This window comes from Balaenoptera acutorostrata, chromosome 19 (assembly GCF_949987535.1).
Source record: "Balaenoptera acutorostrata chromosome 19, mBalAcu1.1, whole genome shotgun sequence".
NCBI classification, from domain to species: Eukaryota; Metazoa; Chordata; class Mammalia; order Artiodactyla; family Balaenopteridae; genus Balaenoptera; species Balaenoptera acutorostrata.
The window spans coordinates 32,374,511-32,401,495 of record NC_080082.1 but is presented as its reverse complement, the minus strand read 5'-3'; the positions used below and the strand labels follow the sequence as shown (position 1 = coordinate 32,401,495).

The 26,985-nt window shown below is 39.2% G+C and overlaps 1 protein-coding gene across 2 annotated transcripts in view; it reads right to left on the bottom strand.

The window, feature by feature from the left end:
* The window catches only part of TOX3 (TOX high mobility group box family member 3), a 108,645-nt gene that overhangs the window by 33,288 nt on the left and 48,372 nt on the right, over positions 1-26,985 (bottom strand). For both annotated transcript variants that reach the window (XM_057535087.1, XM_057535088.1), the window contains exon 2: positions 743-808. In XM_057535087.1, coding sequence (XP_057391070.1) covers positions 743-808 — 66 coding nt within the window. The remainder of the gene's footprint in view (positions 1-742; positions 809-26,985) is intronic.

Genomic DNA, 26,985 nt, shown 5'->3' with positions numbered 1-26,985 from the left:
GGTTGTTCTGGAGGGCAGGCCAATGAGACCAAGACAGCAGCCTTAAGTCACTAAGTAGGGAAGGCAGTGAAAACAGCAACAAAAATATGTTTGTTCCATGGGCACTGGTAAACTGCAGACAAACTCAGAGCCACCATGGTGTTGCATTTCAAATTCATCGACTAATTTTCCTAGCTATAGCCGAGTCTTGGAGCATGCCCATTCATTCATTCATTCATTCAATACATATTTATTGAGCATCTACTATGTGCCAGGCACCGTACTCGGGTGTGGGAATCTAACAAAAACACTCATTTTACACCACTCTCACTGAAGACCCCAGAAATTTTAATACTGTTCTGCCACACTGTTCCCAAACCATGTCAACTTAATGAAATTATCCCCAGAGCTGTGTGAAGTTTAAATATTTTCTGTTAGGAGTCCCTTCCATCCTAGTTTCCAAATATAGTTTGGATAGATATTCTATCCTTTCTTATATATTTACTTTTGCTTGCATCTATATTCTTTTCATCAAGAGATGTGTATGTGAATTACTAACGTTCCTAACAGCCTATGGACGAGTGATAAAGACTTGTCAGGTTATTTTCTCTTCCAATAGGTTTTTCTCGTTTTTCCTCCAAAGTCGTTACCTCGTGCCACGTAATAACAAGATAAATTCAATACTTGGCTTTTCCCTTCAAGCCTGTTAAATGATCTAAATAACACACAAAACATGAACAGATACATTAAGGCAGACACCTACCTCGCTGGCTGCAAAGAAAGCGTTGTTTGCTTCAGCCATATTCATGTAGTTATTGTTATTTCCAAACTGAAAGAAAACAGATCGTTTTATGTTAATATGCAGCATCATAAAGAATTCTGGGGGTTTACTTACTGCTCAGATGGGATCTGGAAAGAATGTTGGTGTTATGAGATAAAAGGGTGGTTTCACTCGGACCAAATGTGAACTGTGACAGATTGCACTATGCTATATGCTGTCGGCTGGTTCCCTCAGAAAATAAAGCACCGACTTAAGCTAATGCGATAATTCTAGAAAATAGTGTTGTTTCTCATCGAGACTAATAGCAAAGGGAGACAATTGTAAACATTTGGCCAACTGGTCACTAGTGGGTGTTGTTTATCGAACTAGCATTTGTCAGAGGTTAGCAGGAAAAGAGTTTCCAAGAAAATCACCCTGACACATTTTTAAAGCATGTTGGGATTTCATAGCTTACTTTTCAAGAACAGATGTCACAAGTGTGGGTAGGTTAAAATGTGAATTAAAGTGAATAGAATTCAATTCCCAGGACTCAAATTCTATTTTCCCGTGAATGGGGTGTGGCATGAATATAAATAAATAATAAGACTAAAGAATATTTTTTAAATCTCCAGAGTTTAAAACGATATCTGTATCCATCAGAGCTGTTGAAAACAGTGGTATTTAATCTCTCAATGTAACATTAAGTCCAAAGAGGTTTAAAAAATAAGCGGGATCCTATGAACACAGCAATTTTTATTTAATTCCCTAACACAATAGCCCATTCAGGCCATCACAAATAAGACTGTATCAGCATTTCAGACATAAGCTCTTTCCTTCTAGAGACCTGTTATCAAAATGTAAAACTTGGATTTTGGCAGAAACGTATTTTCAGGTTCAGATGGTCTAAGTAGGAACGTTTTGTTGCTTTAAACATTCTCTTATCAGTCTGGCAATGTGGAAAGGCTCTGTGAGCATAATTATCCAGAGCTATATTATTTTCATGATTTTTAAATGGTAAAAGAATGTCCTTCTTTTTATAAAGTGTATTATTTCCTTTCTTTCATGCATCAAATAACACATAGGTTTGGTCTCCACAGGGTGAAATGTATATCCATTCTCTATTATAAATAGAGCTAGTAATTATTTAAAGTAAAAGGCACAATTTTCCCAAAGAGATAGGTACACAGATAGATACAAACACACAGATAAATACAGAGAATCAATATAGATACAGACACATAGATATGAAAGACCCACATAATCCTCCTCCCAATAAACCCACAAGCACTTATTTCTGGGGGGCTCTCATCCTCCGACTCTGAACCTGTAGGATTCCTGCACGGAAGCGGGACTGACATGCTGCCCTTTCTCATGTCAGGGATCCAAGAACCAAGCAGGATTTATACGGAAGGCTCTAAGGGTTCCAGAACGCTGTTATGGTCTACAGAAGCAAAATCCCACCCTGTAAAATCACACCTAAATACATCCTCACACAACGAGCCCTCAGATTCTTTTGGATAAGTATCTTTATAAGGATTTATGAAAGATGTATTTGTTAGCACTTAAGAAAGCCCTTTATCTAGTTTCTCTGAGGGCATGTGATATCAAAAACACATGGTGATGGCTTCACCAATGTATACTTATCTCCAAACTCATCAAGTTGTATACATGAAATATGTACAGTTTTTTTGTAGGTCCATGATACCTCAATAAAGTGTTTTAAAAATCATTTAAAAAATAAACACGTGAGCAGGAGAGCATGAACACACACACACAGTTTTCCCCCATTTTTTTTTTTTTACAACGTTAAATATATGCAAGAAAAGGGATAGGTTTCTACCTTGGAATTTTTGATGAATGAATGATTTTAGAATTAAGATCTCGGGCCTCCATTTAGAATGTTCTTTTTGGAGATTTATGAGAACTTGGGCCACGATGTATATTCCGCGTACCAATTCCCGACTCAAACCTCGCGAAAGCCTGTATCACAACTTTACTGTTATTTAAATGTAGGTTTTGTTGGGGAATTAGAAATCCATTTAAGGCAAACAGCTCATTATCAGAGAGCATTTTTTTAAAGATTAAACTCACTTATTATCTAATAGCACCTAAAACAACAAAGAAAAATAAAATGGCTATTAAACGAAGGGCCTAAACAATTCCAAAAACAAATTAAGCTTAGAGTGAAATAAGAACTGGGTTAGAAATCCTCTTCTGAACAGTTAGTATGCGAATGTAATTACTGAAGAAACCACAGCTAATCAGCTGTGAATTGTATCCATTAATTAGTATTTGCCCTGGAGAAATGAGAAAATTCAGTAACAACGCTGGCACGGTGGCGTGCTGATGAGCCACGAGACGGCTCCCATCGCGGTTCCTCAAGCAGGTGGCTCCAATGGTCCACGTAATTTGAAAAGCTCTCACCTGAAGTACTGAGCTGGAATTACAAAGCACTCCTCGCATATCTTTTGTATCTCTAGAAGGCCTTAATTAATGGCTTTTAATTTGGAAACACTCGGCGATCAGGCGGGAACAGCTATAAATCATTTCAAATGGAAGCAAAGGTTCCTATTCTGTTTGGGGTAAAATATCTCCTCTGCACAGATGGATCCAAACGTTGACTTGTTGCAATCATCTTTCTTCTGTGCAGGGGGCTGGGCCCCTGGTTTAGAGAGGAAGGGTCGTCAGAAAAAAAAAACACAAAAAACAGGATGCCCAGTTAAATTTCATTTTTAAATATACCACTTTTTATTTTAGTATAAGTATGTCCCTTGCAGTATTTGGGATATACTTATAGAAAAAAAAGTATTCTTTATTTATGGGGGATTCAAATTTAACTGCATGTTGTATGTTTTTATTTGCTAAATCTGGCCACCCGACTGCCATGGTGGACCTGATCAGGAAGAAAGGGATCCCATGTTTTCCTGGCTTTACCTTATCGAGTAATGCTAGCTTAATTTTATTTATTTTCTTTTAAAACATGACCTCTGAATCTTGTGTTGCTTGTTTCATGTAAGAACAGGTTCAATTCTGAGAGAAAAAGTGATCCTTTGGGGCGGATCTCTAATATAATGACCTCAGACCAGTTAACTTTAACTGAATTGTGTACAATTAAATTTATGTTCTAAGAGACCATGACATCGGTAAACACATTATATTACAAAAACCCTAGGTCCACGAGGGAAGGGGCCTTAACTATGTTCACTGCTGTCTCCCCTAGAACTAAAAACAACGTCTGGCATATGAGAAGCCCTCCACTATTTGTTGAAGGAAGGGAGAGAGGGAGAAAGGTCGATCGCATTTTAACTTCAGTGTATCATAATCAACCATCCTAAATGGAGCAATTTTGTCCCTCACTTTTTTACGATGATAATGATAATAAGGGTTTACCCAGTGAAGTCCTCTACATAATTTCATTTGACTTTCCAGAGTGGGACCAAATGTAATTTATTTTCCCAAGAACCAGTTAGAGAAATATAATTACTATCCCTATTTTACAGATGAACACACTGAGGCTTTTCGGGGTCAGGCAACTTGCCCAAAATCACAGATACAAGCAATGAAGCCTGACATCCCTCCTGCCGCATAATCTGTATCACTTAGGTTCCAATCGCAGCAAAAAACTTGAATATTTCACTCAGTGATCAATTTCAAAACTTTATTTTTAACGATCTTACTCAAAGCTTGAATTTCCCAGAGGGTATCTCGTTTACTAAGTCTAGTAAAACGTTCCTCAAGAAAAGGGTTCCAAAGTCCAGTAAGTCTGGGAAAGGCTGCGATCACTGCGCTCTCTTGGGTCAATCACAGTGCTCGCTGTAAAGTTAAAGGCTCTGAGAAGTCCTGCAGTTCACTCTTCAGCAAATATTTCTATGCCTACAACATGCAAGACACTGGAGGCAAAATGATGCAAAAGATGGCAAGGTTCCTACTTGGACACACCTGACTCTTCTTTAAGTGGGAGACGGACAACTTCCCTCCCAGGTTCGCTGTGTAGCGCTTCTTTTTCGTTTCCCTCACGACACCCTGTGGGAACACACTCTGGGAAACCTTGTTCCAAATCCTTTATTGACAGTACTTTCTTACTCTCTCTGGAGCCTTCTTATAAAAGCTGATATCGTAATTTTGCACCATGGTAAAGTTTATGCATTTTGCAAATCAACTAAATGCGAATTTCTAAATTATGAGATTCTAAGTCACCTTAATTTGGCCTATTTCCAAACTTTTTCGATGGTGACTCTCCACTGATGTTCCTTCCAAGATCCCCTACCCAATGATATAAGGTTCTTCTACGCGATTCTAAGTCACCTTAATTTGGCCTATTTCCAAACTTTTTCGATGGTAACTCTCCACTGATGTTCCTTCTAGGATCCCCTACCCAATGATATAAGGTTCTTCTATGCGATTTCAAGAGTCAAAACAAAATATTTCAAATAAGTTAAATGAAACTCAGGTGAAACAGAGTTAACCACTCTAAAGAGCATTTAAAAACATTATGAAAGAAACAGGCCAATTCCAACTGTTTTAAAGACCTCATATATATTGGGAAATGGTCACTGTGAGGCAAGGGCATTTATGAGGTGCACTGGTGATGATCGGTCCTTTCCAATTTGATAGGCTCTAATAGGTGTGATCCCCAAAAGATATAATTATAAAGCAGAGCTAAAAAAATTACTCTGCGTGTCGAACTTCTGTATCTTAATAATTTCACAAAAGAACATCTTCATTGTACTTGGAGGTAGGTTTGCTTTCACTGCTTGATGAGTAATTACAGCTTTGGCAAATACAATTTATGAAGGACATCAATTAAAAAGGAGCATTGCAGGATTTAAAAAAAAATTATTAAAGACCATGGTGTTTGTGGCCTGACGAGCCATGTGAAATGCCAAAGTAAATTAATGGAGATTGTTAAGTCTAGCTCGTCCAGCAAAAAGGCTTGGAAGACAGTGAAACAGCAGACAATAACCCATCTGTAATCACAAGACGAAGACTTCAGCCTGATGAGTCCACACAACATCATTTTCACTGAAATTATTTTGACACCCATGTGAAGAACTGTATGGGCTTCTAATAAAGCAGCATTAACTACAGGGTATCAAACAGCTAAACGGCACAAATTCAATCCTAAAAAAAAAAAAAAAAAAAAAGGTAATCCTTTGAATTCTCTTTTCTTTTTTCCCATTAGATTTGTTAGCAGACACCATCCAATTGGATGCCTCAGTAAGGACATCTGTCAAGTTGCTTACACAAATGAACTGTGACATCGTGGATCAAGTGTGCCAAGCATGGTCACATGATAGAGAAGGCTGCGCCGCTAAGTTCACACACTCTCGAAGGCTCTGTTAACTGCCCCGCGGAAAAGAACTTACCAGAGATAATCAAGTTTTAACCATTTTCAGCAGTGGTAATCTGTTTCAAGATAGACAGCCCCAAAGAGTGAACACAAGCCCAGTATGGCGAATGATAGTAATACTGATGATAGTCAGGGGTAAATCTGGAGTGCCGTACCAGGAAACAGAGACTGACTTGGTCAATAAAGTCAGTCTGTACCAAAGGTTACGGGGTCAACAATAGGCTAGAAACAAAAAAACTGCAAACAGTGGAGTATGAGGTATAATTAGCAGAAGAACATACATACATATACACACATAATTCTGCTAATTATACAATTATGTATTGAGAGAATTATGCACACACATATATACAATTATACACACACATATATACATACGCACACATACATTAACAGGTTCAAGTACAAAGCAAGATTTTTTTTTTAAGGAAATAAACTTTCAAAAATATTATTTACCTTTGCATACGCTAAAAACTCCTAGATAATTATCTCCCGAGCACCAGACTCATATATTCAATTGCCCACAGCACTTCCCCTTGGTTGTCAATAGGCATCTCAATCATGCGAGCAAAACTGAATTCCTCCTCCTCTCCCCAAACCACTCCACCCGCAGCCTTTCCTCGTCTCCTTTGATGGGGAAGTGACTCAGTTCCGGTGACTCAGGCCAAAAATCATCCTTGAATCCAGTCTTTCTCTCTCCCTTCCCTCATCAAATCATCAAAGGACTCTGTTGGCTCATCTTTCCAATTATATCCAAAGCTGACCGCTTGCCACCCCTCCACAGGATTCAGGCAGGCCCCAGCCGTCCGTTCCCTCCTGCATCCCTGCTGCAGCCTCCTGGCAGGTCCCGCTGGCTCTGCCATGCTCCCACCACAGTCTATTCTCAGCACAGAGCCAAAGGAATCCAAAATCCAAGGCAGAGCACATCGCTCCTCTGCTCAAAACTTTGCAATGGCTGCCCATTCACCCAAGGGAAGAAGCCCAAGTCTGTACAATGGCCCCACTTCTTCTCTGACCTTTGCCAATGTTCTCCCCCACTTGCTTATCCTACCCTAGCCCTGCCGGCCTCCTTGCTGTTGCTTCAAGACCCTGGACACATTCCTGTCTCAGGGCCTTTGCACTGGCTGTTTCCTGTGCCCAGACTGTTGTCCCTCCAAGTGTCCCCATGGCTTGCTCACTTCCCTCCTTTTGAGTCTTTTCTCAAATGTCACCTTCTCTCTGACCACTGTATAAAATTTCTTTGCAGCCCTCCTCCACATCTAGAACTCTACCCTTCTTTCCCTACTCGATTTTTTCCATAACACTTTTCAACATATTTCTTGTCTTTCTCCCCCACTAGATTGTAAACTTAATAAGGATGTGTTATCTGTTGTTTACACTGATGTCCCAGTGCCAGGAAGAGTGTTTGATAAATAGTAGGTGTTCAATAAATCTCAATTGAATGAACAAACAGATGAATTAATTTCTAGATGTGAAATGATGAATGTATGTAGAATTGTCCTCCAAGCCAAGCAGGGCACAGAATAAGCACTTGAAATTCAAATGAAGAGGAGAAACCAAGCATCTGTCACCACAGGTCCCTCCAAAAACCACGTCTATGGGGAAAAAGTGGTAATAGGAAGAATTATACTTTCTAATAAAATGAATATTTGAAACACTAGGATACTTAGCTTGAAAAAAATGCTTTATTCTAGCAAATGCACTTACCCTTTTCTAGAAAAGATAAAGAGGCCTAGGTGGGTGGGGTTGGAATGTTAAGGATGGATGCCTTCAGTGGCCATAAACAAGCTGCATTGAAAAAAGAGGCAAAAAGAAAAGAGAAAGCCAACAATCTAACATCACTGGGGCAAGAATTTGAGCATTAAATTTGATAGTTAATTTTTTTCTCATTGAAAAAAATCCTGTTTTTTGAAATTTTTGCTTTGTAATCTAGGTCAGAGTTTCTCAAAGTGTGGTGCTAGGGACCATGGAATAAGCAGATGTCTGGTAATGGTGCCGATGACCTGATCCCCACCGTGGATTTACTATATCAGAACCTCTAGGCAGCAGGAAACTAAAAATCTGTATTTTTTTTTTACCGGCTTCTCAGGAACTCTAAAATACACTCATATTTGAAAATGATGAGCCTGATTAATTTTAGGCTAATGGGTAGAAATTTCTTTTTTTTTTTTTAATCCTTATAAAAGACTTCTACAGACAAGTTTATTGACCTAAATGGAACATTTTAGAAAAACATTTTCTAAATATTTACTGTAATGTATATTTAAATTTCCAAATGATAGTTAACCCAGGATTTTACAACTAAGCCTAGAATTTTGTTACCAAATGTAATAAAAAGCTTTTAAAACCCTTTAACAATCAATGGTATAAGTTTCACATTCTCCTGAATATATAAATTTGGTATACTTCACTTCTACTGATAACGTTTGTATTGTTTCTAAGAGACCTTAACTTTTAATTTTCTGGAACATATTATCGTTTTTAAAAAAACCTTTCCATATATCGGATGCTGATCTTCCCGAAATGCTGATATAGCACAGGCTGTAGTGTTTACAGTAATAAAGGCTTCGTTCAATTATTTACAATCTCTTATTACATTTCTTGCTTAGAGGAAAAAGTAATCACTTGTGAGGTGACCTCTCTCCCCTCCCCTCATGACCAGGAGGAGGGACAGAAACATCCTAACTTGGACCAAGTAGGAAATGCAAGTTCCACTGTTAGATTTTTCAACACGTTCTGTGGACCCACACAAGAAACAACAATGCCTAAACATATGGACTCTACCCAAACAGGGAGGCCTTTGGATTTTCATGATCTGGACACATTTGAGTCTGTGAATTGCATAGCCATCTGGACTAGTTAGAAGTAGCAAGAAAAAAAAAAAAAAAAGAAAAAAAAGTCCCAACAACTTCTGAAACCCAGCTGCACTTGTTTAATATCAGAAAAACAAATACAAGTAGAGGAGAGGGTACTAAGCTTCTCAAATCAAGTTTTCTTTTTAGCAAAAATGGAGCAATCCTTGGGACTGGCCCAGCAACCGAGCAACATTAACGTTCAGAAAATAGGAAAAGGCCTGATTTTCCTTAAATACACACCAACAGGGGCCAAATATGCTGTGGAGTGACCGTGCCTTTTGTGTAATTATAGTTCATCTCACTTGCTCCCGAAAGCCTTACCAACACTTCAGTGAGTACCTATTAGATGCGAATTAAAAGGATATGGTTGGGGCTATATCTACCTTTCTGAAGACGTCAAGAAGTAGAAGTAGAAGGCATGATTGTTGGTTTTAAGGGATGACAATTCAGTTAGGGTGATAGGACAAAAATAGTTAACAACCGAAGGGCCAGGTCAGTGAGTGACACTGACAAATGGTCTGCAAGTTTAGGAGACGGAATCAACAGGGAATGGCCTTTCCGAGGAACACGTCTTGAACCAAGGAAGAAGGCAGAAGGAGGGGGTGTCCCAGGCAGAGAGGATGGGGTAAGCGAAGCTGCAGAGCTCAGCGTGTACTGGCTTCTTTCCAGGAACAAACAGAGACCTACCTGGCTGCAGGGGAGGGGCAGGTATGGAGGGAAGGTGAGGTCAGCTGGGAGAGATGGTCGGCAGCCAGGCTCTGGAGGGCCCTGAAGGTCCCTGAAGGCCAGTCTAAGTATGTTGAAATGCACTGAACAGGAAGGTCCGGGAAGGATTTTGTTGGAGGGAAGAGGTAGCGAGAGAGATGGAAAGCCCGCCCCTGAGCACATAGCTAGTGGGAGGTATGCAAGATTGGTATCAGGAAAGACAGAAGCTGGGAGACCAGTTAACACGGCAAGCCTGGCGCAAAGTTGCAGATGCCAAGACTGGGCAGAGGCAATAGAAGGAAGAATGAAATACAGACAGCACTTCGAGATCACGAGTCAGACTAAGTGGCTTTGTGCTCCAATCCCGCCGAGCTAGTTACGGGATGGTAGGCAAGTTACCGAACTCATCTTAAGGACAAGTTCAAACCCCAGCTGGGCTACTTGCTAGCCATGTAATTGTGCACAAGCTACTTAGCCTCTGTGGCCTTCAGTTTTTCCATCTCTAATGCTGGGATAAGAATACCATTTGCCTCATCCTGGGGGTTTTGAGAACTAAATGGGTTAAAGCACAAAAAGCCACCTTTTCTATCTGTACTCATGGCTAACTCCCCATTTAGTTGTCTGTCTCTCATCTTACTAGAACGCAGTCCGTGGTGATAAGGAATTCGTCTGGTTCAATGTGGTTTCCTCTGGTCCCAGTGTAAGCATGGCTGCCCACAGTAAGTATGTATCAGTATTACCAGTGGAATGCACGAGTGAATGAATGAGCCAGAAAGATCCAAGTTCAAATCCCAGCTTTACCACTTACATGCTGGGTATCATCAGGTATGTTGCTTCATGTTACCTCTCTGAGCTTCTGTTTCCTCATTTCTAAGGAGGAAAGGATAGAACTTTGTGGGACTGCGCTACGTAAGGAGAAGTAACATAAGACAAAGCCCCCAGCAAAGGTTCTTATATGGAAGAGGCACGAGATCTAAAAAAAAAAAAAAAAAAGTTAAGAGTGAGGAGCCTGGAAAGGTAGGAATTTGGTAATGTGGGAAAAATAAATGGATCATTGAAACATTTCATGCAATATTTATTAAGTGCCTACAATATAAAAGACAGTAGATACTGGGTAAAAAATATGTGAATAAGACTCAGTTTCTACCCAAGAAGAGCTCTAATGGAAAAGATAAGTAGGACGCCACATGACAGGTGCTGCACTAGAGATATAAGCAAAGCACTCCCCCTGGAAAGTCAGCAGAAGTTTTCAAATAAGAGGAGCCATTTAAATGGGGGTCTTGAAGGATGTGTAGGAACTTGCCTATGAGACAAGAGCACTCAGGTAGAGAAAACTACTTGTCATAAAGTTGGCCTGGCAGACAAAGAAACGGGGATGCGTGCATTCTTGGCAGAGAGGACAGAGGGAGAGTAGATATGGGAACCAGTAAGTACAGACTGCTCTTTGGAGAGGTTTAGCTCAGACATGCTGTACGGATAAAAGGACACTTGCAGATGTTTGCAAGTAGAGGAAAGACTAAAGACAGAGGAGAAGGAATATCAGCCGACAATAAGCAGAAGAAAAGATTCAGAGTATAACTTCCAGAAGGTAAGAATAATGTTTTCTCTGTGTGTCTTCCATTGTATTTGGCAAACTGTGGGCATCTTTTATATAATGATAGCAGCTTGTAAATTAGACGTGCTTGGTCTGTTTTGGTTTCTTGAAAAGTACTGAAATGGGAGCTAAGAGTAGCCATTAATCTGGAGAGAAAAAGTGGCTACTTTCTTTGATGTCACTGTAAGAACCTGTCCCCAAAAGATCTGACATTCACATGCAAATTTCTGTTACCGGTAGTACATCACTTGGGTTTAGAAAGGGCTGTGTCTCGTAATAAATTCTAATCTCCCTGGGAGGAAGAACAACTTAGTTCTCATCTGTCATGGGCACTTTAGTGTGGATTCGTTTATAATAAGTAGATCCACTGATGCACACAGTAGGTATCATCTACAAGGATGCTCAGGAAACAACACCTTGGAATGCGGAGAAAAGGAAGGGAACCTTTCTGCACTGTTGGTGGGAATGTAAGTTGGTGCAGCCACTATGGAAAACAGTATGGAGATTCCTCAAAAAATTAAAAATAGAACTACCATAAGATCCAGTAATTCCACTCCCGGATATTTATCTGAAGAAAACAAAAACGCTAATTTGAAAAAATATATGCACCCTGATGTTCACTGCAGCATTATTCACAATAGCCAAGATATGGAAACAAGCTAAGTGTCCATCAATAGATGAATGGATAAAGAAGATGCGTATGTAGTAGTATACAATGGAATACTACTCAGCCATAAAAGAGAAAGAAATCTTGCCTTTTGCGACAACATGGATGGACCTAGAGGGTACTGTGATAAGTGCAGTAAGTCAAACAGGGAAAGACAAATACCATATGATTTCATTTATATGTGAATCTAAAAAACAAACAACAAAAAAGAACAAACCTAACAAAACAGAAACAGACTCACAGATACAGAGAACAGATGGCTGCTAGAGGGGAGGTGGTGGGGGGGAGGATAGAAATAGGTTTCTGAGAGTAAAAGGTACAAACTTCCAGTTGCAAAACAAAGTAAATGAGTCACAGGTATGAAATGTACAGTGTGGGGAATATAGTCAATAACTATGTAGCATCTTTGTATGGTGACATATTGCAGTGATCATTTTCAAATGCATAGAAATGTCGAATCACTATGCTGTGTAACAGGAACTAACATAGTGTTGTAGGTCAATTATACTTCAAAAACAAACAAATTCATAGAGAAAGAGATCAGATTTGTGGTTACGGCGGGGGAGGGGGAGAAGGAATTGAATAAACATGGTCAAAAGGTACAAAATTCCAGTATAAGATATATAAGTACTAGGGATGTAGCATACAACATAATAAATATAATTAACACTGCTGCATGTTATATATGAAACTCATTAAGAGAATAAATCCTAAGAGTTCTCATCGCTTGGAAAAAAATTGTTTTCTATTTCTTTAATTTGGTATCTGAATGAGATGATAAATGTTCCCGAAACTTATTGTGATAATCATCTCATAATGTAAGTCAAATCATTATACTGCACACCTTAAACTTATACCGTGCTGTATGTCAATTGTATCTCAATAAAACTGAAAGAAAAAAAAAGAAAACACCACCTTGGAAAAGCCTTCCTTGGCACCACGTTGCCCACCCCTGGCTGCACTGGATTCTCTTCTTCCAAGCTCTGAGGCAACCTGTACATCACTCTACACTGTGCTAAAATGATCCATTTTCATGTCTCCCTCGAGGGCAGAGGCTGTATGTGACCCACTGGCCATTGCAGCACCATGGCCTGGCCCACAGGAAATACTCAACTGTTACGGCCTCAGTATCAACTCAGGGGTCCTTGCAATTGGCAGCTTCGGTGTGTAGCTAAGCCATTTATTTTTTTGGGCACATGACTCAGTCCACTTCAAATTCAGGTGAACCACTGTGAGGGTTTGCCAAAGCACTGCCAAGTCTTAAAACAAAATAGAAATGGAAAGTCATCTAAGATAAAATCTGAGTTATTTTCCTTGTACTGCCAGACTTTGTAGTTCATGCTGCAATCAAAAGACTAAGGACCTCAGAGACTTTCCACTGAAAGCAAACTTTCAGGTCTCTAATGACATGACATATTTATACTGAATACCTTCAATCAGTCTCCTGGGCCTTGCTTCTCACACAACCCTATGAAATTTCAAATGTAAAAACGGAACCACACGTTAAGCAAAATGTTCCTCAGTATTTTTAAATGAAAACATTTCAACTAATTACAGCATTTCTCTAGTTCAGTAACCAAACTCTACCAACCAAAGGTAAAACAACGTATTCTCTAATTTCAATCAATCCCTCTAATTATGAGTTAGTATGAATTCCATCAAAACATCAATGATTTTCTACATTGTCTTCCACTCTTTGATCGCTAAAGTATAAAATGTAATGCTCCTAAACTGTGTCATGTCATGTTTGGGTGCCTAAAACAAATATGCTCACATAGAGATGCAGATAAAGCTATAGATATACAGATACAAATACACAGGTATACGGCTCAGTGGTTCCCAACCAGGGGCAATTTTGCCCCCCAGGGGATATTTGATCCTGACTGGAGAGAGTTTTTATTGTCATGACCAGAGAGGTTCTGGCATTTAGTGGGTAAAAGCCAGGGATGTTGCTAAACATCCTGCAATGCACTGAGCAGCTCCCGCCTCCAAAAATTATCCCATCCAAAATGCTAATAGTGCCAAGACTGAGAAATCCTGATATAGATCAATTCATACATTAAGCATAAACAAAAGCTATTTAAAGTATTTTAAAATACATATTACAGGATTATTGCTTCTACACTATCCAAACACAATCAGTGTTCTTTCTTCAAGTGGGCATTATGCTGATTTTGGATATATCTACTTATAAGATTATTGACTGCAATTAAGGATTATCTTAAATGTGTTTCAAATATGTATCAACTAGTTGGTTGTCAGCTCCGAAGCTTTCCATTTATATAAATACTCGGTTGCGTGTTTTTTCCCTGTTTTGAATAAGTCAAGAAGTAGAAATAGTTTAAGACGTTATTCTAAGGCTAACATTTTAAAAAGAGCAATAAACCTATAAATTCTTCCCGAAGAATGATAAGTGACTTAATGTGTTTATTTTCCAGTCTCAGTCATATTTGTTACACCAAATACTGGAAGCCCACTTAACTCAAAAATCATCAATGAGAAGAGTTGGCCAGCATATATAATACATAATCATTTAAATCAAACAGGATTACATATGATGTCTATTAATTCACATCTATCATTTCCAAAAGCTTAAGAACAAGTCTCAGATACTTGATAAGAAATTGTAAGAGTGTACGAGAACCCTGGTTCTGTTCTGGCTACGGAAACATGTCAAGGCTAGTGTTTTACAGTGTAGGGCTGGGAGTTTTTGCTCACACTGCAAGAATATCTTGATTACATACATTTTTCTGTGATTTTATGATTGCTTGAATTCTGCAGGGACAACTTTTTACCAGATGGGCGATCGTATAGCTTTCATTAGTTCTCTGTATCTTACCAGTTATGTTTGCTTATTTATCTAAAACCTTTTACTAGGAAAGGGCTCACACGAGACTCAATCCCACTTCTGATAAGGTCTCGGGGCAGGAGGGAGGGAAATTACATTCCTCCCAAACAGCTATCCCGAAATCCGTAACTTAAGATTTTATATCTTATATTTATTTTTAAAGGAGGTTCCCCCACCACTTCTAGGCCTATATTTCAATTAGTTTGAGTATGAGGCTAATGGTTTTTTAAACATAATCATAAAATAAAATCCCTTCAAAGTAGGAACTGTTGGCTTTCATCTTGAAGACAAATAATGGAATTCAGTCAAGATGTCAGTGTTAATCTGGTATATAGCTCAAACTTATTTTAGCATTTTACATAAAATAACCATGAATTTAAGTATCCCTAAATAAGGGAAGCATTTTATTCTTGGAATCCCAAACAGTCGTTGTATACCAGTACATTCAAGATTACCTTAACATTTCTTTGCATGAATTTAAAAAGATGTGATTATACAGCAATTTATAAGCAGCTATTCTTAAATCATATATCAAATTTTACTCACTTCAGCAAAATCCAAATTCTATTCCAGAAGAGTGACTCAACTATATGAAGGCAAATTATATCAAGTTGTAAATGCAAAAGTTACCCCAAAGGAGGTAAGACATGTAAAAATCTTAAAACAATCACAAAGGGATATTAGCTAGGCTGCATGTTAAACTAAAAACAGTATGTGCAACCTATCTAAAAATGTACTCATTCTCCTGCTAGCCACAGTTAAAATACAACCTATTAGGGGAGGAAATTTTTGCTCAGAAACTTCTTAAAAAAGACAAACTACTTGGCTTCAAAGTAAAATGTTAGCACCTTATTTACAGTGACTCTTATAAAAATGTACATATTTATCAACCTATACTGACTCCATTTATTCCTAGGAAGAGATTTTTTTTCTCATTGCCACTAGGAAGAATATATATGGCACAAAGGAAAAATTACTACACATTCTACAGTGCTGGTTAATAACAGAGGAAAAAAGTAAGATCCATCTATAATGCCTATCTATAAATTTCTTTGGCCATGATAAAAATAATGTAGGGTATGAGTTTTTAAAGAACTGCAGCTGTCTTCATATCAAGATTAATATTGAAAATAAACCCTGTATAATAGGGCCCCTGGGATAAGGAACAGATTCCATGAGGGATGTCCATCTGGCACTGGCCACGAGCTGTTCCCTTCACTGTGCTGTCTAAACACTCCATACCCAAAATAAGTGCCCACAGAAAGACCATGCCCTCAAAAACTACACCTACCGCCCAAACTGTTTCACTTTTATCATGTTTTAATGACTTTCATCAGATTATAAAGAGGTGAAGCTGCATATCCTAATGCACAACTAGGGGGGAAAAGGTACATATAAAAGGGAAACTCTCAACATAAAAGATCAGACTTCTACATGGGAAAATAAACCCCCCAGAGATAACAGGAAATGTATTCTATTAAGTCAAAGTTCTTGACCCTTGCAATGACCAGAAAAGAAGGGCTGACAAAACACCAAGTGTTCATCTCATTCTGGCATTGAACAACTATCAACTCCCTGCACGTGCCTTTCGAAAACAAGAGCTACAAGGAAAGCCTCACCTGCTTTCTCTCCACTGTTGGGCAAAAGTTTTTAAAGTTGCTTCCCCTACTAGTCAGGGCAGTTTTTAACACAAGGAAAGTAACTTTACCAAAGAGACAAGATTTAATTTCTAATGGCAGAACCTGAAGTGGATGCTGTAGATGGCCATCTGGAACTATATCAAGTGTTAATTTGGGACAGATATTAACCAGGGAATGCTCACCCTGGTCTTGAGAAATCTGAATGATGGAAGGTCCAGATAACAACATGGAGTTTTACAAAGTAGCAGTTGTACTGAAGTAGAAAACATATCTTTGACAATAAGCAAAATGTCACGTATTTTAAATGATGCCTAACAGTCATCAAACCTTAGGAACTCCAACAGTTCACAACTCCATTAGCTAAACAAGGTCTTCCCAAGAATGACACTGCATCAAATATAAACATTCTAGAAAGGCTGTATGCCGTGGATTTTATTTTAAACAATTCTAAAGTGGTTTTAATGTCGTAGGAAAATGGTCATGGTTTAATAGAAAACCATGACTCAAAACCATATACAGTGTGAAATCATTTTTTCTTTTTTTTATGCTTTCTAAAGTTAGCACCTACTAGTTCTGTAATCAGAAAAACTATATGTCTTCAATGGAACTGCTCCCAAGAAGGATTTCTTTAATCTCTATCAGCACAAAGCACATAATAAATAAAAATATTGAAAAAAAGAAACAGCAATAATCAATTTTTACTGTTCATTCATTTACTCATTCTTGCAACAAATATATTCTGATAACATCTATGTGCCAGGGAGTTTGCTTAAATACTGAGAATACGACATGAGCCAAAAAAGATGGTCCCTGACTCCATGGAACATATAGTCCAGAGAAGAGAGATAAAATAGCAATTAAATGACTATAGAAATATTTGGTGAGACTTCACCTGGGAAGCATGCCTTGAAGAAGGACAGAGGGTACAGAGTGGATTAGAATAGATGCTGGTAGACCAGAAGGAAGATATTGCAACAGACGAGATGAGAGGTGATAGTAGCATTAACTAAGGTGGGAATGGTGGGGGTAGGGAAGTGAAGATGGGGAAAGTTGAGGAGTGGCTGGAATCCAGGGATTTCCCTGGGACTCCATAATGAGTTGAGAGGGGTGAGGGAGAAGGGGCTGCTATCAAGGAAGATGGCTAGGTTTGGGGCTCGTGTAACTGGAGGGTGGCAGTACCATTCATCCAAACAGAGGAAGCGGAACAGAATCAGACTTGGGGTTGCGGGGTGGGCTGAATCATGGGTGCATTTTAAATGTGTTGAGATTGAGGGACCAAGAAACATCTGTAGTTTTATAATAGGCAAGAACAAGCGACTCCATATTAGATCCGTTCTACTGCTTAGTCATGCTGGCTCTGCACCTTTTGTAAAAAAAAAAAATTTTTGCCTACAGCCTGCAATATACAGGGTAGCCTAGTCTCAGGGCTCTGACATTTAAGAGTCCATTCATATAGAGATAAAAAGTCGCAGAACAGAGAATAGCATTTGTTCTGTTGGAGGTTTACAGGAACATGTGACCTGACCTGTACGGACAGCTACGAGAACAAAGGATTCCGAAACCAAGAAGTCTGCAACAACTAATCACACCTCTCCCTCACCTTGCCTTTAAAAGTGCTTTGCTGAAACCCTTAGAGGAGTTCAAGGTTTTATGGGCACAAGCCACCTGTCTCCTTGCATGGCCCTGCATTAAACCTTTCCCTGCTCTAAACTCCGATGTTTAGGTATTGTTTGGCCTCACGGTGCATTGGGCACACGAACTTGTGTTTGGTAACAACTGGGATTGAGGGACCAAGAAACATCTGTAGTTTATGGGAAAGGTCTGGAATAGAGACAATTTTTTTGTGAGAATCTTTGTAAGACTCATGGGTGCAGATGTTCAGTGAAGCCATGAACATGAATGGCACTGGGAAGAGAAGAGGCCTAGAACAGAACCTTGAGCAACTCCAATATTTAAAGTCCAGGATGTTGACTCAGCAAAGGAGCCTGTGAAAGCGTGGCGAGGGTTGTAGAAGTGCGGCCTAGAGAGAGTGGCATTCCCAACGTCAAGAGAAACTACAGTAAGAAGAGAGGAATTGGCCCTGTTAAATACTGAGAAAACTTAAAGTACGATGAAGTATTTCAACGTCTGTTGGATTTAGTGACACCAAGACACTTTGCTGTTCACAAAAGGCACTCAGCAGAAAGATAAGGGAGGGGTAGTACCAGCTGCCCTCAAGGGGTAGTGAAGACAACATAGACACACAGGCAATGACACTGAACCACGTCCAGAAGAAACTCTAATACTCAACTCCAGTTTTGGTGGGAGAAGAGAAAAGTGAAGAAGCGAGAGGGAAGGTTATGGCTACAGAAGATTTTACTTATATAAAGAAAATATGATGAAACTTATTTAATGTTTTAAATCAATGTTGTAATAAAGAAATGAACAAACAAAGTAAGTAAATAAATGTGATGAATGCCTATCCTGCAATCTTGATTTATTTTGGGAGAAAAAATAATAAGCATTATGCTCTTAGCATATAAATTATCCCTCAATAGATAAACAGAGTCCAACAACATCTTTAAAAGAAAAACCCTTACAACAAAGGGACAAAACAGATTTTCTTATAATAAAGCAGAAGATGCATTTGCTGGGATTAGTGAAAAAGCCTTGTTTGCCAATGAGCTGGAAGAGCTGTATGGCCCAGGAACTGTTGGTTTCGGGCCATGATAAACACACGGCAGTGCCATGCTTGCCCCTCCACCTCACATCCCTCCCCACCGGAGCAGCTGAGTCACAGATGAAAGAAAAGGAAAAAGGAAGACATCCGCTTCATCATGAGTGGTGGCAAAAGGAAGAAAAATGAGCTTTCCCAATACCCTTTCACAGCTAGGAAATGTCATATGTTAAAAGGTATTGTAGATTGATTTCACCGCAGTACTTAATTCTAAAATAGGGGTAGCTCAAAATTAAACATACATGTAATGGAGCAAGAAATACTTCCCCTCTCCAATTTTATTCACCCACACCCTTTAAATATGAGGAATTATCCAGATGTGTTCAGAAGGAAATGACATCTAGAAGACATAGGGTTAAAAGGATTGCTTCTATCTCTAGGACAACAAATTTGGAAGCCTGAAACTGCCACTGTCACATTATCTTCTCAATATTGTTTTAAAAACAAGAGAATCAGACTAGATTTTGTAGTTAAAGTTAATGCATGAAATATTAACTGGAAATTGGAGGAAATTTCTAATAAATTTGAAACCACTTCTTACAAAGCAATTTGGTTGTGATAAATGTTGATGTTGGGGCCCTTTACAACTCACAGTTTGTCTATGAAGCCATCAATATGAATTCTTACAAGTCTTTAATTTTTGGAATCAAAAATTTAGTGACTAATAGAGAAAAGTAAAATTTCCCCCAGATTCTGATATGTATAAAGAGTGGAATTCAGAAATAATGCCATTTGCAGCAACATGGATGGACCTAGAGATTATCGTATCAAGTGAAGTAAGTCAGACAGAGGAAGACAAATATTATATGATATCACTTATATGTGGAATCTAAAATATAGTACAAATGAATTTATTTACGAACCAGAAACAGCCTCACAGACATAGAAAACAAACTTATGGCCACCAAAGGGGAAGGAGCGGGGGAGGGATAAATTGGGAGTATGGGATTAACAGATGCACACTACCATATATAAAACAGATAAACGATAAGGGTTTACTATAAAGCACAGGGAACTATATTCAATATCTTGTAATAAACTATAATGGAAAAGAATTGAAAAAAATATAGATATATACATGTATGTGTGTAACTGAATCACTTTGCTATACACCTGAAACTAACACTATACGCCAATAATAAAAAAAAAAAGAATGAAATTCATCCACCTTGAATCTTCCACCTTTCATCTGAGGTCCTGTGAGCTCTATTAAGTAAGCAAAGGATAAACTTCCAGGTCCCCGAACTTGAAAATGAGTAACTAACTGTACTTTCTCCATCTGTAGCCTCCTGGTATATATTTTCTTTCTTGAATACATCCCACTCTTTCCCAGCTTCAGGCCACCTCCTCCATCTGAAACGCTGCTTCTCTCCACCCCCATCCCAACATACTCCTGCCCCCAGCTAATGGCCTCCTGTTGAAATTCCATGCTTTCATCAAGATGCAGTGCAAACACTTCCTCTCCTGCAGGACTCTTCCCAGCTCAGGCTACCAGAGTTGCTGTCTCTTTCTTTGGAATCTTCAAAGCCCTTCCTTCCCATCTCTTTTATGATGCTCAGCATGTGCTGATAATGACGAATTCTTCCTATGCTTTATCCCACCGCCCACATCTCCTACCACACTGGAAGGTCCTTAAGGGCAAGGACGATCTTGTCCCCTCTGACTCTTTTGCAAGACAAGCTATCTACAATGCGTTATCCATAGAAGAGACACAATAAGTATTTGGATTTACTTTTTCACTCTGACATGAACTTTTTTTTTTTTTTTAGTGGAAGAGAAAATATCAACTGAAGAGAAAGAAAACCAGGGTCACAAAAGTAAAGCATAACAAGGAAAAGGGATTCAAATCTTGACATATGACTTGGGTCCCAAGAAAGAGACTCCCCCAAATTGTCTGCAGATCTACAACGACTGACACATTTATTCAACAAATGTGTACAGAGCCTTCATTACAGAATACACACACACACACACACACACACACACACACACACACACACACACAAAGGACTATGGAAACACGAGCACCAAAAATATGTATCTCCCAATAGGAATGATCTCTATATTATTAGGTTTCTGATCTCAGCAGAGCCCCTGCAAACACTCAGCAGTCCCTTGTAACTGTTGATCCATTTCCCAGAGCATTTCTGCTGAACCTCTCCCCGCCCCTCCAGCTCTCAGCCAATCCTCACCTCCTCCTCCACTAGAGGACTTTGTCCCTTACCAAAGAAAGCAGAGGCCATCAACTGAATTCTTCAACTGTCTACCCCAAACCAGCACCTCAAATCACCCTTTTCCTTCCTTTGCCAAGGAGAACGTGTTCTTCTGCCTCTACTCTACGTCCCATTCCCATCTAGACTGACTCTATCAATTTACCTCTTGTTTGATTCTTAACTTTTCCCACTTCACTGCTTCCTCCCTAGACTTATAAAAATATTCAAATCCTTGGAGGGAAGGGGAACCAAAGACCACTGAGACCACTGAGCCCCTCTCAAATTAATCCCCTCCCCTCCCCGCCATCCCCACCAACCCAGATTCCACCTCCACACCTTGATCTTTCATTCACTCCTAAGGCTGCAATCTGTCTTCTTCTATTTAATGAACTGCTGTTGTTGAGTCTACCATGGACTCCTAATTACCAAATCCCAGGGACACTTCCCTGTAGTATCTCTGTCTCAAATAATCACTTTCCCTCCTCTGACACTTTCAACCATTCCCTTTATGAAAGAGTATTTTTCATTTGGAAACTGTGACTCTCCGCCAGTTTTCTTATCCCCCTGAAGATTTCTCAGTTTCTTCTTAACACATGCTCTGATAATTCATCACGTCCAATGCATCAGCCACCACCAACACTCTCCAGGCTAAATATCTGTCATTGTACTGAGTTGCAATTTTCCAATTCCTACTGAATATTGCAATGGATGTCTTATCAACTCAAATTCAACACATGCAGTGCAGAACTAATCTTTACCAATTTCAGCCATATTTCTCTCAAGTAACCATCCCAAACAACACCTTTGATCTCCTCTCTCATCTTCCACATAAGGTCTGCAGCTCTGCCAACATCTTTCACATCGCTTCTTCTAATGGCACTGCTAATCCTAACCAACCCTCAGACTCCAGTTTCTCTCTTTCTAATCCATCCCCCACATGACATCTAGAGTTACCTTTCTCTCAATTTATCTTCTAAACAGCATTTTTATTACATTATTAAAAAAATGGAAGATACTGAAAAGCATGACAAACAGAAAAAGCCTTTCTCATAACAACACGATCATTCAATCTTTTGGTGTAATACTTTCCCAATCTTTTCTGGTTTGCCTTTCCACAATATATATAATCTTTAAAACAAGATCAGGATCAAGGTGTATATTTAATACATTTTTTAAACTTAAAGATATTCCACAACCGTTTTCCTCACTGTTACCATCTAGGAGGTGATTTTGCACAGCCATGCTGGATGCCAAGTCATGGCTTCAGTATCATTTACTTCATCAATTCTCAGTGGGGTTAGCCTTCCAAAATGGAACTCTGATCGCACATGCCCCTGTGGGGCTTAAAATCCTTCAAGGCTGCCCACAGCTTACTGATTACAAACTTTCATCAGTAGGGAAAAGAGGCCATTCACAAGTCCACACCACCTTATCCATACAGCCTCATTCCCTTCTGCTCCTCTTCCCTGCTGGCAACCTCACCCCCTTTATTTCTATGATCTTTCACTTCTTTGGTTCTGCCAGTCTCTCTCCTAGAAGTGCCCTTTCCTCTTACCATCCAACTGTCCCATCCATGCCCGGGCTGTCTTTCACACTAAGTATGACTGCTTCCTTCATCCTTCTCCCTAATTAGGCTTTAAACCCCTCCAGAAGACATATCATCTTATCGCATAGCTAAAGACTTATAGCAGCCCCTCGAATTTGTGTTAAATACGTGGGGACAAAGGCTTTTCATGGGGGTACGTTACCAGTGTAGGACTTAGTATGTAATATTTATAAGAAGAGCTCAATTTACTGAATGCTAAGTATGTGCCATGTCAGCTGTTGTTTGAGCTTCAGAGTTGCAGTTGTATATGTATTTGGATAATTATTTGATGGATGTGCTTCACCCGCCCATTGACTGTAAATGTCACAAAGGAATTGCATCCCTTTTTGCTATTTTGTTTTGAGTACTGGATACACTCTGTGGGACTAGACAGCTGCTAAATAAATATTTCCTGAAAAAAATGAATAAATGACTCCATGAGGTCACTGACAGTGTGATCGCCATCCTTAGAGAGTGGAAACTGAAGTACAGACACTTTAATTGAGGTTTCATATCAAAAATCAGAAGATGACACATCAGTATGCTTCAATGTCCCATAATAATTTTTCGGAAGGTTTCTTGTTTCTTGTGAAAGAAGGCACTTTCAGCCGTGTGCCAAGCTGCTTTCAGGGCTACATGCCACGTTGCTGGGAGCAAGAGGAAGTTTGGCTTTTGAAGGGCTCCAATCTGAACAGTTCTGCTGGGCCCCCTTGACACGACAAAGGCTGACTTTGAAATATTATTCCCTCAGTTGTTGCAGGCTTTATAAATTACATCTCTTTCTCAAAATGGATCTGTATAATGAATCTTGGTATCAAATTACTTTGGCAATATTTTTAAAACTTTTTAATGGCGCTGCTGTTGTCAGTCACTTTTAAAGCTACACAAAAATTCCTTAATTTTCCTTTTATGTAGAACATTCATGAGCAACTGAATTTTCACACACTGTATCTGGGACCTAAGACAGATGGCCAATCAAAATAAAGTCACTCTTCCCCTTCCCTATTGAGTCAGGGCTCCAAACGTTACCAGGTGTTATCGGATATGACGAGAAAAATGAAAGGCCATATCTTTGCTTCTGATTTGCAGAATGATGAAAAGCGTCTTTATTTTTTTTTCCTCAAGAGTAGACTCTTTCAACTCCCAGTTTTGTTTTCATGAGAGGCACAAGGTAGATCAGACAACCCAACTAAAAAAAAAAGTTCACCCCAGCTTTCTTTCTGAGAACAGTCAGATGAAAAGAATTTTTCTAAAGGCAAAACAGGTGGATTTTTCCCCTTTATACTTACAAGTGAAACAAACATGTACTTTGTACTTTCACTGAACACAGAACAAGTGGACAGAAGCAAGCTTCCCTCTGCTTCGTTAATACTCACACCTGCAAAGGACTCCTTTCCTGCAAAAGGCAGAGGCATGTGAAACTAGTGACTTAAAATTGGGGCAAAGGAAACAGGATCTTAGTGCAGTATTCCAGACAACATGTGAAGAATAATGTACAGGGGAGAAATAAATGTGAGGTAATGTTAAGAAATATTTAAACTTGGACACACAGTCCCTTCCCACCCCCCCCCCAAAACACACACTTATACGCCCACATGCACATCCACCCCCTTTTTCTCAGAAACTAGTTCTCTGGAAGAGTGAGAGCTACAGTCTTTATTCAAGTTCCGCATATTCATAAATTGGACCATAACATAAAAGTAGTAACGGTGAGTTCCCAGGAGAGGTTAAAAAATAAATGCACAAATAAACTACAGGGTGATGAGAAGCCATAAAGCCCATTTTATATCAAATATCATCTCAAGAGAATTACTTACTGGCAAGAAGAGAGGCAATCAGTTATAAATATTTGACCACCTTGAAGAGTCTCTTTTGTCCTTCCCAACCTCTCTTTTTCTCACGAGAAAATTTCCTCAATTTCTTTATTTTCACCCCAGTCCATTTCAGAATCTTCTTAAAAACTGTCTTGTTTACAGAAGATGCCTTTTCATCCAAATACTCAGCACCTTTGCTTCTATCTCTTGAAACCCTACCTTTCCTACAAAGTGTCCCCCTTCATATGGAAGAAAGATGGTAATTATTTCCCAAAGTCCTAGCCATTTAAGCCCACAATCATCCAGACAGCTCTTCTGTCATTGCCACACTCCCTATATTCAGTGTCAATACTTCAGATGCTTTTTCAGTGTTTATAACTCTCCCTGTGTTTAAATGCTCTTTAAACATTTATCTTCACCAATATTGAAAGGCTTGAATTTTATACCTTAGGAGAACAGATATTTATTTTCTGACTGATAATCCAAAACTCCCCTACAACCCTTCCACCCACAATTTTAAGAATAATTTTATAATCTCTTTTTCCAACTCCCCAAAGAATCCCCTAATACTAGCAAACAAATCTGCTTGTCATGTGTGGCAGCTCCAGCTAATTATTTTCTAAAAGTCAGGCTCCTCTCTCCATGGTATAGAATTACTGGCTGTTTCTAAACCCCTTTTGGCCGGGCCATGCAACTAGCTCTCACCACTGCAGAAGGAATGTGTGTCACTTCTGGGAGAAAACAGTTGAGAAGTAAGTGTGGCTTCTCCACCTTCTACTTTCCTTTCTATCCCAGCTGGTTGCTGGCACTTAAAAGAAGATGACAGAATCTCCACCAGCCTAGCTTCCCTGCCAACAGGACCAAACTTGAACTGCATGGGTGAACAAGAACTACACCTCTATTATGTGTACCTCGTTACACATTTGGGGCTATTTGTTATAGCTGTTAGGCTATTCTGACTGTATCACCACCTCCTATTTGCTCATTTCTAATCTCGTAACTTTTGAGGCCATCTCAATGGTCCTACATGACTCATTCGGTGTCCATCTTGACCTTCAAAGCTCTGATCAAATCCATCTGTCTAATAAAAAGTTCCACCAAAGACCACCCTCTCAACACTTGTATATTGTTCGTATTACACTCATTTGCATCTGGTCAAATGACTCTTTCAGTCCCTCCATCAATAAATATTTATTTAGTACTCTTACGTCAGAGGCAAAGTTATCTGTCAACCTGATGATATCATACTGGAGGAGAGAGGAAGTTTTTTTTTAGTTTGCTCACTTTCCTGTGACAAACCGTTTACCTGTGTCATACACCAGCAGGTTCAAGAGTTTGTGTCAAGTGGCCAACAGGGTGTCATTAGCTCGTTGACGACAGCACCCTCCTCAGCACCATACAGGGAGGCCTGGTTAACAGATCTTCCATAGAGAAGGTTTTCTCCTAACAATAGGATGACTGCCTGCTGTAGCTGAAGAGGGCATGGGTTTGCAGCCCGCAGCACCTGGGTTCAAATCCGACCCACCAGCTGGGGTTATATAAGCTCCTTATAAGTTCCTTAAATCCTCTAAGCTCCTGTTTCCTCATCCAGAGGACAGAGATAACACTGACCCAGACCTTGCAGGACTGTCGACCATCTGCTGATAAGAGACGTGAAGAAACCCCTTTTACCTTTAAGACTTTTTTTTATATATACTGTGATTTTAAAAATTTTTTATTGGAGTATAGAGTTGTTTTACAATGTTGTGTTAGTTTCAGGTGTACAGCGAAGTGAATCAGTTATACATATACATATATCCACTTTTTTTTTTTTAAGATTCTTTTCCCATATAGGCCATTACAGAAGTATTGAGTAGAGTTCCCTGTGCTATACAGCAGGTTATTAATTATCTATTTTCCTTTAAGACATTTTTACCTTTACATTACCTTCAAAGAAGTCAGTTCAGAAAGTACTTTTGGAAACAGAGATCTTCCTATCTCCTCAAAACGCAATTCCCTGATACCTAATTTTTGTCTTCCAAACACACTTCTTCAGAAGATATGAAGAATCGCCATGTGACCTTCCTAATGATGATCAAGTAATTATCAAATACTTGGCTGGTGAAATGAAAGTAAGTACTAACCACTCTGGACCCGCTTTCCCAAATCTCACTAGTTCTAAAACATCTCACAGACAGACCACACTAATAGTAACATTTACTGGCATTGCAGCACATTTCACATGGGTCATAACCCTAAATGAGGGAAGTACTACTGTCT